Source organism: Lissotriton vulgaris, chromosome 1_1 (assembly GCF_964263255.1).
Source record: "Lissotriton vulgaris chromosome 1_1, aLisVul1.2, whole genome shotgun sequence".
Classification (NCBI taxonomy): domain Eukaryota; kingdom Metazoa; phylum Chordata; class Amphibia; order Caudata; family Salamandridae; genus Lissotriton; species Lissotriton vulgaris.
In genome coordinates, this window is record NC_141685.1 from 1,391,552,854 (window position 1) to 1,391,569,944 (window position 17,091).

Consider the following 17,091-nt stretch of genomic DNA (forward strand, 5'->3'; position numbering starts at 1 on the left):
ATTCATGCTTGTGACCCTTTTGCCTGCTTGTGCTTGTTTTCATGACCCTGTTGCCTGCTTGTGCCTCCGTGTGCCCCTGTTGCCTGCTTGTGCCTCCGCGTGCCCCTGTTGCCTGCTTGTGCCTCAGTTTTCGTGTGCCCCTGTTGCCTGCTTGTGCCTGTTTTCGTTCCCCTGTTGCCTGCTTGTGCCTCCGCGTGCCCCTGTCGCCTGCTTGTGCCTCAGTTTTCGTGTGCCCCTGTTGCCTGCTTGTGCCTCAGTTTTCGTGCCCCTGTTGCCTGCTTGTGCCTCCGTGTGCCCCTTTGCCTGCATGTGCCTCCGTGTGCCCCTGTTGCCTGCTTGTGCCTCCGTGTGCCCCTGTTGCCTGCTTGTACCTCCGTGTGCCCCTGTTGCCTGCTTGTACCTCCGTGTGCCCCTGTTGCCTGCTTGTGCCTCCGTGTGCCCCTGTTGCCTGCTTGTGCCTCAGTGTGCCCCTGTTGCCTGCTTGTACCTCTGTGTGCCCCTGTTGCCTGCTTGTGCCTCTGTGTGCCCCTGTTGCCTGCTTGTGCCTCTGTGTGCCCCTGTTGCCTGCTTGTGCCTCTGTGTGCCCCTGTTGCCTGCTTGTGCCTCCGTTTTCGTGCCCCTGTTGCCTGCTTGTGCCTCCGTGTGCCCCTGTTGCCTGCTTGTGCCTCCGATTTCGTGCCCCTGTTGCCTGCTTGTGCCTCCGTGTGCCCCTGTTGCCTGCTTGTGCTGTGTGGGTGTGTGTGGAGGGCTCTGTGTGTGTGGGAAGCTTTGTGTGGCTGTGTGTGTGGGAAGCTTTGTGTGGCTGTGTGTGTGTGGCTGTGTGTGTGGGAAGCTTTGTGTGGCTGTGTGTGTGGGAAGCCTTGTGTGGCTGTGTGTGTGGGGGGCTCTGTGTGGGTGGGTGTGTGTGTGTGGGGGGGGCTCTGTGTGTGTTTGTGTGTGTCATTTGCGAGAGATAAAGCTAGTGGCATTGTAAATGACAATGCCATTTATTTATGTTAAAAAAAACATAAATAAAAATGTCAAGAGCAATGCCAATAGCTCTAACTTTAACAAAGGCAAAACCATTGCATTGTAAATGCTTGTTTCCCCTTGTATGGTTGATCTAAACCGGGAACCTTATGAGGGAGATTTGACCTGCTGACATTTTACCCCTCTTTTTTCACACGTTCAATTTGTGTGAGACATAGTAAAACATCTGCATCCTCCTACTACAGCTGGATGTGTTACAAAAAAAATAATGGGCACTAACTAATATTGTATTTTAAAGTCTTGACTGTTTTAACCGTTGAAGGCATGTTGTGTCAAAATCACTCTTATTTTGTAAGGATTTAATCATGGTCTTTTAAACAACTGATGTTGAAACTTGTCAGCACCAGCTCAAGACCACTTCAAGATGTCCTGAAAAAACAATAGGGGTAATTGATTTCATGTTGTAATCGAATGGAAAAGGATCATGTGGAAGTTTAGAGCCACACAGTCGTTTTGTTTCAGAAAAAAATCTTATGTTTATCTTATTCTGCAGGATTTCAAAATGAGAACAACATCCGTTTGAAAAAAGAAGAACCAGTTTCCATTTTTATTGATCATCTTGGTGCTGAAATTGAAGAAAGTAGCATTCACCCCAACTCCGGTATGATCCTTTTGCTTGCTATTATTTAAAATTAAGAAATCAGCAGGAAGACTCCCCTTTCCTGAAAATACAGTGCTTGACGTTTGAGTTTGAAAATAGGCTGATTCTTTTTAGCTCTGATAAGTTTCATACATGCTGTTGGTGGAAATAAATATTTGGACCTCATCAATCAATCAATCATTCAATCAATCATTTGTGGAGCACACTACTCACCCGTGAGGGTCTCAAGGCGCTGAGGGGGAGAGAGGGGGGGGGGGGCGCTACTACTGCTCGAACAGCCAGGTTTTGAGAAGTCTTCTGGTGGTCAGCAGGTCCTGGATCTGTCGCAGGTGGATGGGAAGGGTGTTTCATGACTTGGCGGTGAGGTGGGAGAAGGATCTGCCGCCAGTGGTCGTTCGGTGAATGCGTGGAATGGTGGTGAGGGCAAGGTCAGTGGAGCGAATCTGGCGGTTGGGAGTGTAGAAGGTGAGTCGTTTATTGAGGTATGCTGGTCCGGCGTCGTGGAGTGCTTTGTGAGCGTGGGTGAGGAGCTTGAAGGTGATCCTCTTGTTGATAGCAAGCCTGTGCAGGTCTCTTAGGTGGGCAGTTATGTGGCTGGCGGGGGATGTCGAGGATGAGACTTGCGGAGGTGTTCTGTATGCGTTGAAGTCTCTTCTGAAGTTTGGCAGTGGTTCCAGCATAGAGGGCGTTGCTGTAGTCCAGCCTGCTGGTGACAAGTGCCTGGGTGACCATCCTTCTGGTTCCGGTGGGGATCCATCTGTAGATCTTGCGAAGCATGCAGAGGGTTTTGAAGCAGGAGGATGAGGTGGCGTTGACTTGTTGGGTCATTGACAGTGATAAGTCCAAGATGAACCCCAGGTTGCCTGCGTGGGTGGTGGGTGTTAGTGCAGCTCCCAGCGAGGCCGGCCACCAGGAGTCGTCCCAGGCGGAGGGGTGGATCCAAGGATGAGGACCTCCGTCTTGTCTGAGTTCAGTTTCAGGCGACTGTTCTTCATCCATTCGGCGAAGGCCTTCATTCCTTCATGGAAGTTGGTTTTGGCAGTGGCGGGGTCTTTGGTGAGGGAGAGGATCAGCTGGGTGTCATCAGCGTATGAGACGATGTTGAGGTTGTGTGAGTGGTGTCATGTAGATGTTGAAGAGGGTCTGGCTGAGGGATGATCCCTGGGGTACGCCGCAGATGATCTTGGTGACATCGGAATGGAGGGAGGCAGACTCTCTGGGTTCTGTCGGTGAGGAAGGAGGTGATCCAGTTCAGGGCCTTGTCGTGGATCCCTGCAGTGTGGAGGCATGTCCGTAGGGTGTGGTGGCAGACGGTGTCGAAGGCAGCTGAGAGGTCTAGGAGGATGAGGGCTGCTGTTTCGCTGTTGTCCAACAGGATCCTGATGTCGTCGGTGGCGGTGATGAGGGTGGTCTTGGTGCTGTGGTTGCTGCCGAATCCGGACTGGGATGAGTCCAGGGTGTTGTTGTCTTCCAGGAATCGAGTCAGTTGTCTCTTGACGATCTTCTCGATGACTTTCGCCGGGAATGGTAGCAGGGAAATGGGCCGGAAGTTCTTGATGTCCTTAGGGTCTGCTTTGGGTTTCTTGAGTAGGGCGTCTGCTTGTTTCCAGCTTTCCGGGAAGGTGGCGGTCTCAAATGAGCTGTTAAGGATCTTTCAGAGTTGGGGTGCAATGATGGAACTTGCTTTGTTGAAGATGTAGTGGGGGCAGGGGTCTGACGGTGAGCCGGAGTGGATGGTGTTCATGGTTTTGAGGGTGTCTTCGTAGTTGACGTGGTTCCAGGAGGTCAGGAGGCCGGTGTGACCGGGGGGCGGTGAGTCTGCGATGTCCGCAGCAGTAGAGGGTGGGGTTTGAGTGTTGAAGCTGTCGTGGACGTCTATGATCTTGCGGTGGAAGAAAGTGGCTGGTTAGTGGCAGAGGTCTTGTGACGGCGGGATGTCGTTGGAGCTGAGGCTGGGGTTGGCGTGTTCCTTCACGATGTTGAAGAGCTCTTTGCTGTTGTGCGCATTGTTGATGCATTCCTTGAAGGAGGTCCTTTTGGCAGTTGCCTGGTGTTTGCTCGAGGCACCATTTCTTTTCGAGTCTTCGGCTGGTCTGTTTGGATGTCTGGAGGTCAGCGGTGAACCAGATGGCCCTTCTGTCGGTACGTCTGTTTGAGGGTTTCTTGATCAGGGCGAGAGTGATGGTGCAGTCGTCGATCCATTGGCTGAGGTTGCTGGCGGCTGTGTCGGTGTCGGTTTGGTCGGTTGGTGGGTCTTGTGGAGGGTGGTGTTTAGCTGGTTTTCGGCGCCCCTGTTCCAGCTGCGGTGGGGTATTTGTTGCAGGTGGTTGTGTGCAGTGTTTTTCTCGAAGGAGAAGTGAACGCAGCGGTGGTCGGTCCAGTGCAGTTTGGTGGTGTGGCTGAAGGTGACGTTGTTGCTGGCGGAGAAGATGGGGTCGAGCGTGTATCTGGCGGAGTGGGTGGGTGTCATGACTAGCTGTTTGAGACCGAGGTTGTCCAGCAGTGTGATGGAGTTGCTGTCGTTGGCGTTCTCGAGGTGGAAGTTTAGGTCATCAAGGAGGATGTAATCTGTTGAGGCCAAGGTGTGCGAGCTGACGACGTGTGTGATGGAGTCACTGAACTGTGGCCAGGGTCCAGGGGGTGGGTACACAAGGGTCCCTCTGAGGATGGTGTTGGGATCGGTGTGGATCTGGAAGTGCATGTGTTCGGCAGTGCTGAGGGTGTCTTCTGTGCTGGTCGAAATTCTGTTGGTGTTCCTGTGGACCATGGCGATTCCTCCTCCTGCACCGTTGGTGCAATCCCTGCGGGTGATCTTGTAGCCCTCTGGGATGGCAATGGCAACGTCTGGTGCCGATGAGGTGTTCATCCTGGTCTCCGCCAGGAAGGCGATGTCCGGGGTCATCAGTGATGCACAGCACCAATTCTATGCTACATTCAGCTCAGCATATTTATCTGGAGACTACTTTCAAAAGCATAAAAGTGATTAATGGAAATTCGTGAATTAATATCAAGTACTGCTAAATGCCCTGTGCACATTCCATTAAGTAGATTGTTAGCTTTTCTTTGCCTTTTGAATAAAAGAACCAACATCTGCAAATTCGACTTAGCTCTCTCCAAAACCTAATGTGACTGTGGCTACTATGCCTATCTTATTCCACACTCTGTGTGCTTCGCTAGCTGTCCCAGTCTTATTACTGGGCGACTTTGTGTCACTGTCAAAGGTGTTTGCTCCTCTTCCTTTCCAGCTGTTCCCATCCTAATGTCCTATCCATTCCTTTGTCATGCCTGGCAGTAGCCCTCCATTCTTGATCTTTGTCCTTCCATGATTCATGTCCGGGCTTGCCATCTCATTTACCTTTCTTGCTTGATTCTCACTTGGTCCTCACTCTTTGAAATTCTCCACCCCACTCTGAGCTCCTGCATGCCACCCGTGGCTGTTTAGCAGGAAATGCAGCTTGATTGGGATGTTCCGATTTGGCATGTTGGATAAGTTTGACTTGAATCTGCTACATTGAAACGTAGCTGCACTCAGTTCACTGTGACAGAGTGAAGACAAGATAAACCTCTTGAATGGTTTGGGCTGCTGTAAGCAAATAAGCAAAAGTTGGAAAAGTGTTCAGATCTGTGTCTCAGCTGTGCCTAGCCTTGGTGCCCCAACATTGTGCTGCATGCCACATAGATAGTCAAACTACACTGTTGGAATCTAGGGTTAAAATAGATTTCAGGATTCCTTTTCCCGCCCAGAGCTAGGTAAATATTCAGGTTGAAAAGGCCACTAACAGTATTAATAAGGATTCACATGCTTCATCTCTCAACTCAAACCACTCCCCAATAAAAAATGAACATATTCAGCAGTGACCGGTTAGGACAACTCTATTTAGCAACACAAAACAAAGGGTGGCTGGGTAATGTTTGCGCAATAGCAACCAGTATAGTGTTCTTCAAGTATGGTGGCTCAAGGGAACAGGGGAAAGCGGCCACCTGCGTCCCCAAGGGGAATCTTCTGTGGAACCAGAGGATTCAAAGACAAGGAATAAATAGTTCCCGAGCACAAATAGATTTCTTATAGTCTTTAGAGAAAAGATGTCCACTATTGAATCAATATTCTTTCAAGAGTCCAATAAGTTAACTCTTTTTTTATTTTTTTTATCTTTTCTCGTCATACATCTGAGAATTATTCGTCAGTCTTCCAATATTCATCAAATTCACATAAAACGTAGCCAATGGAAAAACCAATGCCAACACGTGTTTCGTCATGGGGCACAGTCACCCAAATGACTTCTTCAGGGCTACAAATGAAAGTGAAACAATACAAAGTATAAGCAATGATCTTTAGTTCTCAGCCAAACCATCACCAATCAGTGGACATGCCACCTAGAAACCAGAATTTAAAGATCAGAGAACCCGAAAATTGTGCATAGTGAGACAGTCACAAAAAGACTACCATTGTGATTTACACTAGAAAGAACAGAAAAGATTGCCAAGTGTGATCAAATTATTAAGTTTCATAAGGAATAAACTACAAACGAAGCTGAGAGAACTTAATATTGGCTCTTTTCCCTGTGGTAGTTGTAACATGTGCCGGATGTCGATAAAAGGGATTAAAGAATTCAGCTATAATGGGTCACGTACTTTTAAAATTCATCAACATATTGACTGTTTGACTAAGTATGTTGTGTATGCAATTATTTGCAAATGTAAAAAGATCTACGTGGGCAGTACCATCCACCCTTTAAAAGAGAGAATGACCGAACACTTTCGTGCTCTCCAAAATTTGGATCAAAGGTATCCCATTGGTTGTCATGCAGCGAACTGTGTTGAAAATAAGAGAAGTCTGGGATTTCAGTTTCATGGGTTGGAGACTATATGTAGTGACCAGGTACCGCTGATCTGGCCTGAACTACCCCTAATTAACTTTTTGACTGGGTTTTATTTTTTAATGTTTTGTCACATTTTTAGACATTTTTCTCCTGGCATGAAAGTATGTCACCCAAGAAACTGGCTAGTTTCAAACCATGTAGGGCCCGTCCGAGGCAAATGTCAGTGACCGATTACCACTTGGTGTGTTTGTGGTGCCTGGAGCAGGACCATAACTCCAACACCTGCGAGAACTGCCTCGCCATGCATCCCAAGGCACTGAGGGAGCGGTTCCTCAAGCTCCTCCTCACCTAACATCGGTCAACTCTGCAATGATCAAAGTCCTGTTCACGTGGAAGGTCTTGGGACCTTTCGCGGAGCACTTCCCAATGGTCATGATCTAATTCCAAGTCGTCTGGGGAAGTCAGGCAAGCCCCAATAGCATAAAACATCTAAGAGTCCTTCAACTGCGCCACGTTCATCAAAGTCTTCTGTGCAGACACAGGAGTTTACTAAGGAGTAAAGTTTTTATTGCACAATTATTTTAAATCATTGCATTATGCAAGAATACAAAAGGACAGTAGTAAAAACACTCGAGGCTATAAAAAACTAAAATAGTGAATGGGTGGGAAGGAAAAGTAAAAAGACAAGGAAAGTCAAAAATCAATCACTTGCAGGGAATTAAATTCAGGCTTGCACAGAGGGAAAAGTCATGGAATTAATTTCGGTAATGAATTTGACAAAGCGGGTCGCCATTTGAGGCGAATCCCCCCTCATGCATTCCTCAAGTGCTTCTTGGCATGTCCTAATACCTAGATGGAGCCAGATTGGTCTCAGCCAGAATATTCTTTTTGGCCGCAATTGATGGCAAATGCACAAAATGTGAATTAGGTTTTCCTCTCCCCGTTTGCAAAACCGACATTGGGAGGAGGCTCCTGTCTTATATCCTTGCCCAAACTTGTATGCTTTCAGCGGGATTAGACCAAATTGAAATCTCATTAGCTGGTGTTTAATATACGGTTTCATTGCTGATGCAAGATAGGATGGGAGGGTTTTCGGAGCGTATAATTTGGCGGCCCAGGTACCGTGAGAAAGCTTAAGTACCAGTTGTGTGTCCGATTGGTTTGAAAGGATTTTCGCTTGCTTGATGAAGAGATTATCTTTCGTTTCGTTGGGCAGAGAAGACCATATGTCCCCCGCTTCGAGCAATTTGAGGCAGAACGTTAGATATTTGTTCAATGATGTAGCGGGGTTGTTGAGGACCAGCCATATACAGCTCTTTAGCGTATGAGAATTTGCTTGTTTCGCTTTTAAGCAATATGTAACGAATCTTGCAGCCATAATCCAACGCATGGAGGATAAAGAGAATTCTTTCCGTATTTAGGCATGGGAAGTCGAATTTGGCAATCGAAAGACCCGGCGGTAACATGATGATTGCGCTCTATCAAGCCAGTTATTCAGTTTGTCCTTGAAGATGATTGCTCCAAAGGCAATTGTGGGCAGAAATTTTGCATTAATCAATTTTATTAATGGAACAAAGTCCTGGGAATGTAGAGCGTTCTTTGTTCTCATAAAGACCCCCTCAAGACGGCGAGCCACTGTCAGCATCTCAGTTGTATGCACCGAGCATCTACCTTTGTGGTCAATCCAGACGCCTAAATATTCATATGTAGGGACAGTCTCCAGTTGTTTCCCCTCTATGAACCACAGGAGCTTTTTTGTGTTCGTAGGTGAGACTGCCATCGCCTTGGTTTTACCTACGTTTATCTCGAGCATATTGTTTTTACAATACTGGGCAAGAGAGTTGAACAGCCTTTGGAGGCCCACCTGAGTTTGGTCTAACAGAATCGTGTCATCCGCATACTGCAGAATTTGGATTTTGCTTTGGCCGATTCCTGGGGGGAAGGCTCTTGATCCAGTTAACCATTCGGGAAGGTCAGCGAGGTACAAATTGAAAAGTAATGGTGCGAGAGTGCACCCTTGTTTAAGGCCTCTATTTGTACCAATTTTATTGGAGGTGGTCCATTTTGATGTTACTCTGACCTTGACCCATGTGTCCGTATGAAGGGCTATTAGCGCATTTAGTAGTGCCCGCGGGATTCCCCATTTTGACAGTTTTTCCCATAGTTTGGGACGGCTAACACTTTCGAATGCTTTTCGGAAATCAATAAATCCCATGTACAGGGATTTGCCTTTTGCAGCTATGGTAGTCTCCATCAGGTGGACTATCGAAATCAGATTGTCTTCGATGTGGCAGCCTTTTCGGAAGCCGGTTTGGCTGAAGGGGATTAGATTTTTCGATTCCACCCATTTTGAAAGTTCTTTTAACAATATGTTTGCATAGGCTTTCCCGTCCACATCGAGTAGAGCTATCATCCGATAGTTATCGGGATCGGAGCGCGAACCTTTTTTATGGAAAGGTACTAAAAGTGATCCTTGCCACGTGTGCGGGATGGTACGTCCCAGTATTGCATCTTCAAATAGTGGAGTCAACAGCAAAGCCCATTTTTGTGCAGCGGCTTTAAAGACCTGCGTTGGGATTCCATTGGGGCCTGGAGCACCACCAGAGTGCATTTTCCTTATTACCGCAGCTATTTCTTCTGTTGCTATCTTGATAGGACAGGGCGTGTCTTCCTCCTCGACTTGCTGATCTGGTGTTAGATGAACGCCCCAACTGCCAATTGGGACGCCCGATGTTGTATACAGCTCTTTGACATACTTCTCCCAATCAGCGGGGGAGATATTAGTTGCAGTCGGAGGTTTGGCAGCTTTGGATGCCTCATTCACCCAATTCAAAAATTTCCTTTGATCCTTTGTTTTAATTATCTCAAAGGCTGCCGCCCAGTGAAGCTCTTCTTCCTGTTTTAGTAAGGCAAATCTGGCCTTCCTGTAGACTTTTCTAGCCTCTGATATATCGCTCTTCAGAGATTTGTATTGGCTTTCGCTGTACGTATGGGCCCGTTGCAACTTATTTAGTTTACTCTTTGCGAGAATTACAGCTTGTTTTTGCTCCAGCAAAATAGTCGAAGCCGGAAGCACCTGCGAAGGGCTACTTGTTGTTTTTAATGCCAACTGGTCTCTGAATTTACTCAGTCTTGTTTCCCAGGAGAGACCTGCCAAATAGTCAGCCCCATCATGGCAATGTTCGCAAATAAGATCATCAATCTCTGCTTCAAGTACTTCACAATTCTCCTCGGACCATCTCAGTTTTTTTTCCTTCTGAAGGTTTGATTCCCCTCCAATCAGTGGAATTGTTGGGCGATGTTGAGGCCAAAGGGCGATGTTACATACTAGGATGGCATGATCGCTGTCTATAGATGGCAATACTGAGAAGTGGTGCACCAGATGGAAGGCGAGAAGAGATATCCAGATATAATCTAGAGTAGCCATGCAGAAAGGGGATATATGAGTATAAGCTGCAGGATTATCGGTGGAAAACTTTCCATTAAGAGCACGCAGACCAGATTGGTTTAGTTTTGTTTCAAGTCTCATTCCGCTAACTTCCTTCCGTTGGTATTGAGACTTTATCTCCGGAATTGCCCACTCTTCATTTCCTAGTGCTATTTGGCAGGATTGGGCTGGGTCCAAGTCCATTAGGTTGCAGTTGAAATCTCCCATTATCAGCCACAAATCATTTGGAAATAGAGCTTCCAGGTCCTCTATTATGGGAATCCAAGTATTTAAAATTGCCTCCCGGCAAATTTTTACAGGATGTAGCTAGACGCAACCGAGGATGATTTTTTGCCTTATTTTCCCTTTATCGTGGCTCTTGATCTCAATACTCAGAAAGATATAATCGCCCTTCCCATTGTAGAGTGGCACTAATTTTGCGTCCAGTGTATTCTTTACGGCGATCAACACGCCCCCGGATGCATGGCCACCTACTGCAGAGGGAATAGCAAAAGATTCGACTGTAGTGAAATCTTCCCAGATAGTATTTTCTAAGGCCCCAGTCTCTTGAATCGCAAGGATGTCATTTAGCTCCTGGAGGTCCTTAATTGTGCGACACATTTTCTCTTTGGTTAGGCCCCTGATGTTCCACGAGCAAATGTTTAAGCATCGAACTGTGTCATACTTTGGTTTGCTTTCTGACTGGCTTGCCTGTGTACTACCCTAAGGCCTTGGAAAGCCAGGACCAATCATGGGATTTGTTTAATTTAAATATGCACTTGCGTGGACCGCCTGCAGCTGTGGCGATTACTTGAAGTGGGGTGTCCATCCAGGGTGCAGCTTTTAATTCCTGTCTGGAGCCCCGTAACATCGGCTGTTGCTGCTGTCTTCTCCCTTCCACCTTTAAGTCAGAGCCCGTATTGTTGGGCAACGGGGTTTCAAGGTTTTTTTTTAAGAAGGTCGGGTAGTTGAGGGACGTATAGGAACTGACTCGAATGCCCCATTCACTCAGTTGTTTTGAGTTTTTAGCTAATATTACCGCAGGCTCTGGGTTGGTAAAAGTTACCAGAGTTGACTCATTTTTTTGGCCCCAGGCGGGATCAATAAAAGCCACTGTTTCAATGTCTGCTGAGTTGATGCTTTCTAAGCCTGGCAAATTCTGACAAAGTTTTAGAACATTTCCCCTGTTGAGGGTGTCCCATTGACCCTGCGATTCATATTCGGGATAGAGTAATACTTTTTTATTCTGTCGCTGTAAAAGGCTAGGTTCCTGAATATTAGTAGTAGCTTTATGCAGTTGTGGCCGATTGGGGCTGCAAATAGGAGGATCTATATGGGACTTTTCATTGAGACGATATTCTGAATTTTCTAGAGCAGTTTGCTTTGAAGGCAAGAAGTGGGTACTTGTTAACTGAGCGCTTGTAGCGGATTCTTGAGAGGAAGGTGTTTTATTATTAGGTCCGATCTCCTCTTGTGCGGCCCCTTTATTGGTTTGACTTTCATCTTCTCTTAATGTTGGAGTTTCTGTGCTACAGACTCTTTTTATTTGCCCCAGGCCTTCAGCAGTGGGCATGTTTATTCCACTGGTACTCAGTTGTGAGTCCCTTGCTCATTGCACCATCAGGATTCAAGCAAGCCGGGCCGAAGACGGCTGTAATGCCAGAAACTGGTCCCCGGAAGCTTGTTTCCTTCCCAGTGAAAGAATTGGCTTTGTAGTTTGGTTTGCCCTGTTCCCATCATGCACTGGGACAGGAACAGACTAATTTGCATATAGCCAGGTTCTGAGCTGGGATGGTGCAGTGAGCTAAAAAACGGTGTTGGATCTAGCCCTGATCTCTTGACTGGGTGAGAGTATTCTGCTTAATTCAGAAACTCTGTCCATCACCACCCCTTGTTGTTTAATTATTCCGCTGGTAACGGCTGAAAAGTTTTTAATGGCAGATTTAATGGACTTTTCACTTTGAGTCGAATGATTGCTACAAGGCATTTTCATATTACTGTTATGTTTAGGTGCTTTTTCCTCCTTTAGGACACAGACACAGGAGCGTTGGCACTCCAGGCCCGCAAGTCAGCAGAACATGAACCTGGGTCTGCTCCATGCTTCTCTGATTTTCCTAGAGCTGGAGCGACTCCCTCCCAGCTGAAAGAGATTTATGAGGATTGTACCTCGTATTTGGGCAGCCCAACCTCTCTGGAAGGGCTTCAAGCTCCATGGGCTCTAGAGAGGCTCCTATTGGACCCACACCAGCAGTTTCACCCTCTGCACCAGTTCAGCCCCACGGATTCCTTGCTGGATCTGGAGTGGAGTTGTTGGTGGGACCAGGAATTTCTTAAATGGCTACACCAGTGCCGATGTCGCCAGCGCCTCTAAGCAGTGCTGCCCCCATCATTATTACCGACTTTGACACGGAGCCAGAGCCACGTCGCCTGACTCCTGCACCAACCAGTCCATGCTTCCCAGAGTGGAGCCAGTACCGTATTTATTTGACAGGCCTGGAGAGGGAGACCAATGAGAGTGGCTCTATGGACCCTTATGCTTACTAGCTACCTGAAGAAGAGCAGGGACAAAACAACTATTATGAGGAACTGGCAGAGGCCAATGAGTTAGACATCTCTCCTGACATTGGTCTGGACTCTCCTCCTACCATGGCCACAGAAGTGGGTGCCACTTTTGCGATTGTGGTGCCTAGGGTTGCTGAGGTTTTGGACCCTCAGTTGCCCACTGTGGTGGTCAAGACGAACATCTCCCCTTCTGAGCTCCTTTTCCTCTTCAGTAAAGCCCTTACAGATGATCTACTCTGGGCTGGTCAAAGCCCTGCACAGGGGTCCTACGCATAGGAAGATTGCCAGCCGCCATCGCTCTGCTACTAGGGCTCACAGTTTTCTCACCAAGCACTCCTCACCAGAGAGGACTTGGTGATCAAAGCCTCCACGATTAACCCCGGCGCATTGACTACCACTCCACCGCATAGGGAATCCAAGGGGCTGGACAACTTTGGTAAGAGAATGTTCTCTTCCGTCAGCCTAGCTTTGTGGTTGGCGAACACCGCCTGCCTCTTGGGACGTTCTTCCCATACTAATGGCACTCGATTGCATAAGTGTAGCCCATGGTCTCAGTTGGGGCCTGAGCCATACTCACCCAGGCTATTGCCGATGGGCGAGATGCAGCAAAGTTCACCAAACGGTGTAGACTCGATATGACCAACTTTCTGGACAGTGTAATTTCTTCTTCCGTGCCCTTTCAGCACCACGCCTGGCAGAACAACTGGTTTTTCTGGGGATGTCCAGTCTTCTCTCATCGACAGGCCCCTCCATGGCTCAATCCTCTTTAGAATGAAGGCTATTTCAGAGCTGGAGTTCATTAAGGACAATAGAGCTTGGGCTTGTCTATGGCTGCTTGCCAACTACACTTCACCTTTACTGTATGGAAGGGGTCTCCAACCATGCCCATACATTCCCAACCACCACACTAAACAGGCCTCCAGCTTTTTTGTGGCCGAGGGAGTGACTCACAAACAGCGTGGGACAGGTGGCCAGCGGTCGAGTCAGGGCACCACCCCTATTCCTTCTTCTGCCTCCAGACTTCTTTCGCTTGCCCTCTTACCAGCATGGGCATCCAGTGGGAGGTAGTAAATGCCATCACCTGCCCCACTAGCGGTCAGTGACATCAGATTGCTGGGTTCTCCAAATCATCCAAAGAGGTTAGTCCCTCCTCTTTGTGACTAACACACAACCTATGCCCCCTACTTAAAATTGGCTGGCAGAAGACCATCTCTCCTTGCTCCGACAAGAAGTGTAGGCTTTCGTAGCCAGGAGAGCCAAAGAGATGGTGCCTGCACCAGAAGTAGGTCATGGTTGTCATTCCTGCTATTTTCTGGTGCCAAAGAATGACTGAGAACTTTGGCCTTTTGTCGCCTTCTCAACCTCTTGAAGAAAGAGAAATTCAGAATACTCACGTTCGCCGAAGTTCTGTCTGCATTCAACCCTGGAGACTGGATGGTAGCATTGGACTTGCACGGTGCATATATCCGCATTCCTGTCCTGCCTGGCCACAGTCATTACCAATGATTCATGGTGAGCCAAGAGGACTTTTACCCAGCATCCTTCGGGTATTCACAAAAGTAATGGCGGTGGTTGCAGCTTATCTGCGGAGGTCAGGAGTTCCAGTCTTTCCCTACCTTGCTGATTGGCTGTTGAAGAGGGGCCCGCCTCAAGCAGTTGTCTCCCACCTTCAGACTCCAGTGAACGTCCTGCATTCGCTGGGGTTCACTATCAACCTGCCGAAGTCACACCGGACTCCCTCTCAGAAGTTCCTTTTCATCTGAGCAATTCTGCAGTTTCGGGCCTATCCTCCTGAGCGGCGAGTCAAGGATATTCCGGCTCTGATTCCAATATTTCACCCTCTACCCTGGATTTCTGTGAGACTGACTGTGATGCAGTCTGGTCTCTGGGCCTCCTGCATCCAGCTGGTCACTCATGCCTAATGAGATATGCGAGCTATGCAGTGAGACCTGAAGTCCCAGTGGACAAAACACTAGGGGTCTCCAGCATGGTCCTAATCTTGAAGGGAACCATAAAAGATCTGTAGTGGTGTTTAACGAATCGTGATTGGGTCATGGCATCCTCCTCTCCCTTCCCCAACCAGAGCTGATTGTAGTGATAGATGCATCACTCCTGGGATTGGGTGGCACTCTGGGAGAAGTGGAGAGCAGCATACTATGATCTCTAGCAGAGTCCGAACTCCACATCAACCTGTTGGACTGCCGGGTGATTTTCTTGGCACTGAAAGCCTTTCTTTCTTCAGTCAATGGAAAACTGGTGCAAGTTTTCATGGACAACCCCACCGCCATGTAGTACTGTAACAAACAGTGTGGGCTGGTGTGGAGCCTTGGTCAAGAGGTCCTGAGTCTCTGGGCATGGCTGGAACATCAGGGCATTTCTTTGGTGGTCCAACACCAGACGGACTCTCTGAACTCCAGTGCAGACAAACTTAGCCACAGATGCCTAGCGGATCACAAATGGTGTCTCCATCCGGATGTGGTGCAAGGACTCTTTCTGATGTGCTGAGAGCCTTGCTTAGATCAGTTCGCCACCACCGAGAACATGCAATGCAAGCAGTTGTACGCACTGTAGTTTCTGTACTGTACCTCTCCCTCCCGCCAGTACTGTAGGGCTGGCGGGAGGGAGAGGTAGGGAGGGGGGTGGAGAGTGGGGGATTTTTTTCAGTTCTATGGTTGTGGGGTTTTGGGTAATTGTGATGGGTGGGACGAGGGAGGGGGGGGAAGTTCGGGGAAAGGGGATTTGTTAAGCCAGACATGTTGAGCGTCCACACACACGGCCCATCCACCCTGAGTGCAGGACAATGGCCCCGATTGACTCATAATGCACGACATGGCAAGAGATAACCGAACAGGGGAGAACAGGGCGTCAAGTGAGCTTCGGGTACTTACCTGGAATGTTAATGGCCTGGGCTGCAAGGTCAAGCGAGGACTGGTAAATTCCTACGTGAAGAGATCAGGGGCTGAGGTCATACTGCTGCAGGAGATGTATCTACGGGGCACGAACTGCACCTTTTTGGCACGAGGGCAATATAAAGTATTGGCGCATGCAGGTTTCACATCCGGCTCGAGAGAAGTTGCTATCCTAATTAAAAAGTATCCGCCCATCAGTATAGCACAGACCTGGGTAGACCCACTAGGGACATACGTGGGGGTACGAGGCCATTAGAATAGGAAGGAATACACATTCATATCAGCCTATGCCCCCCCAAAACTCCAGGCAGCTACACTTAAGGGAGTAGGTGAAATACTTCTCAACACATCAGACAGATCCAAGTACTAGGAGGGGACTTTAATGACGTGATGGATCCAGGGAGAGACAGGACAGGGGCTAGAGACAGGACTACTGGCCAGACTCTGTTGGCTGCCACGATGGAAACCGTAGGTTTGGTTGACACATGGCGGTGGTTGCATCCAGACGGCAAGGAATATTCCTTTTATTCCGGGGCGCATATAGTATACTCTCGCCTTGACTATATCTTCATGGCCAGACAGGCGTTAAGCGTCACAGATGCGGCGGAATACCGGGCGCGGGGCATCTCGGACCACTCACCCCTAATACGGTGGGAGGACGGAAAACGAACCGACACAGGGTCCTACGACTGTCGGCATGGGACCTCCAGAACGCCGACATACTGAGAGGCTTACGTGCCGACTTGAAGGTATATGTAGCAGAAAATGAAGGGACAGTGGATTCCAGAGTGACGCTATGGGAGACACTCAAAGTCGTAATACGCGATCGGGCACAAGCTCGGTTGGCGGAAGATCGGAGAAAGGTGCATGCAGAGGTACAGGCCTTGGAAGCCCAGATCCTTGCTTTAGAACAGGAGCACTTGATCACTAAAGACCTAGGAACACTCAGACGACTGTCAGACGTACAGGTCCAATACAAACACCTGGTAACTGGGGAGGCAAAGGCTCAGGCCCTGGCAACCCTGCACCGCCTATACGACGTGGGGGATAAGTCAGGGCGTCTTTTGGCATGGCTGAGCAAGAAAGAGAGATGCACGATGGGTTGAGACAGTGAGAGATTGCCAGGGAGGGTGGGCCAGGACAGATGCCCAGATAGCCATAGCATTTGCAGACTATTATGGGGCCTTTTACGAGGCCAGGCCATTAGGATCAAAGGACGATGCCATGAAGTATATGGCACATATAGACCTTCCGGTGTTAGGAAATGATGAGCAACGGGACATAGAGGCAGACATCTCCTTAGAAGAGGTTAGAGAGGCTATTACCAAACTCCGGGCGGGAAAGGCGTCCGGCCCTAATGTGAATGTGAATGTGTGTATACTTGTAAAGCGCACTATCACCTAGAAGGTATCTTGGCGCTGTATACCGCTGTGGAACCCTTCCTGGCCTTCCCTGTGAGATGCCCCTTACTGGGTCAAGGTGAGGCCAGGCGTCCTAGCACTTTCGGGGCCGTTGTGGAGATTAAGCAAGCTTTTGCCCAGAGTTGCAGAGTGGGACCCATGATTAGAGTAGGCACCTAGGCGAGAATTATCGAGTCCGTGGACATTGAGCCCAAGACCCTGCCGCGTCAGGAATTGAACCCTGGTCCCGGGCCAGACCTCTGCCTCAGGGTCTGCCGCTCTAATCGGTGAGCCACACTAATGGCTTCCAGCGATGGTTTTTTTTTTTTTTTTTTTTTAAATG

At 48.5% G+C, this 17,091-nt stretch overlaps 1 protein-coding gene across 2 annotated transcripts in view; it reads left to right on the forward strand.

Moving 5' to 3' along the window:
• The window catches only part of LOC147750559 (uncharacterized), a 94,568-nt gene that overhangs the window by 14,226 nt on the left and 63,251 nt on the right, over window positions 1-17,091 (forward strand). For both annotated transcript variants that reach the window (XM_086966910.1, XM_086966915.1), the window contains exon 5: window positions 1,523-1,630. In XM_086966910.1, coding sequence (XP_086823036.1) covers window positions 1,523-1,630 — 108 coding nt within the window. The remainder of the gene's footprint in view (window positions 1-1,522; window positions 1,631-17,091) is intronic.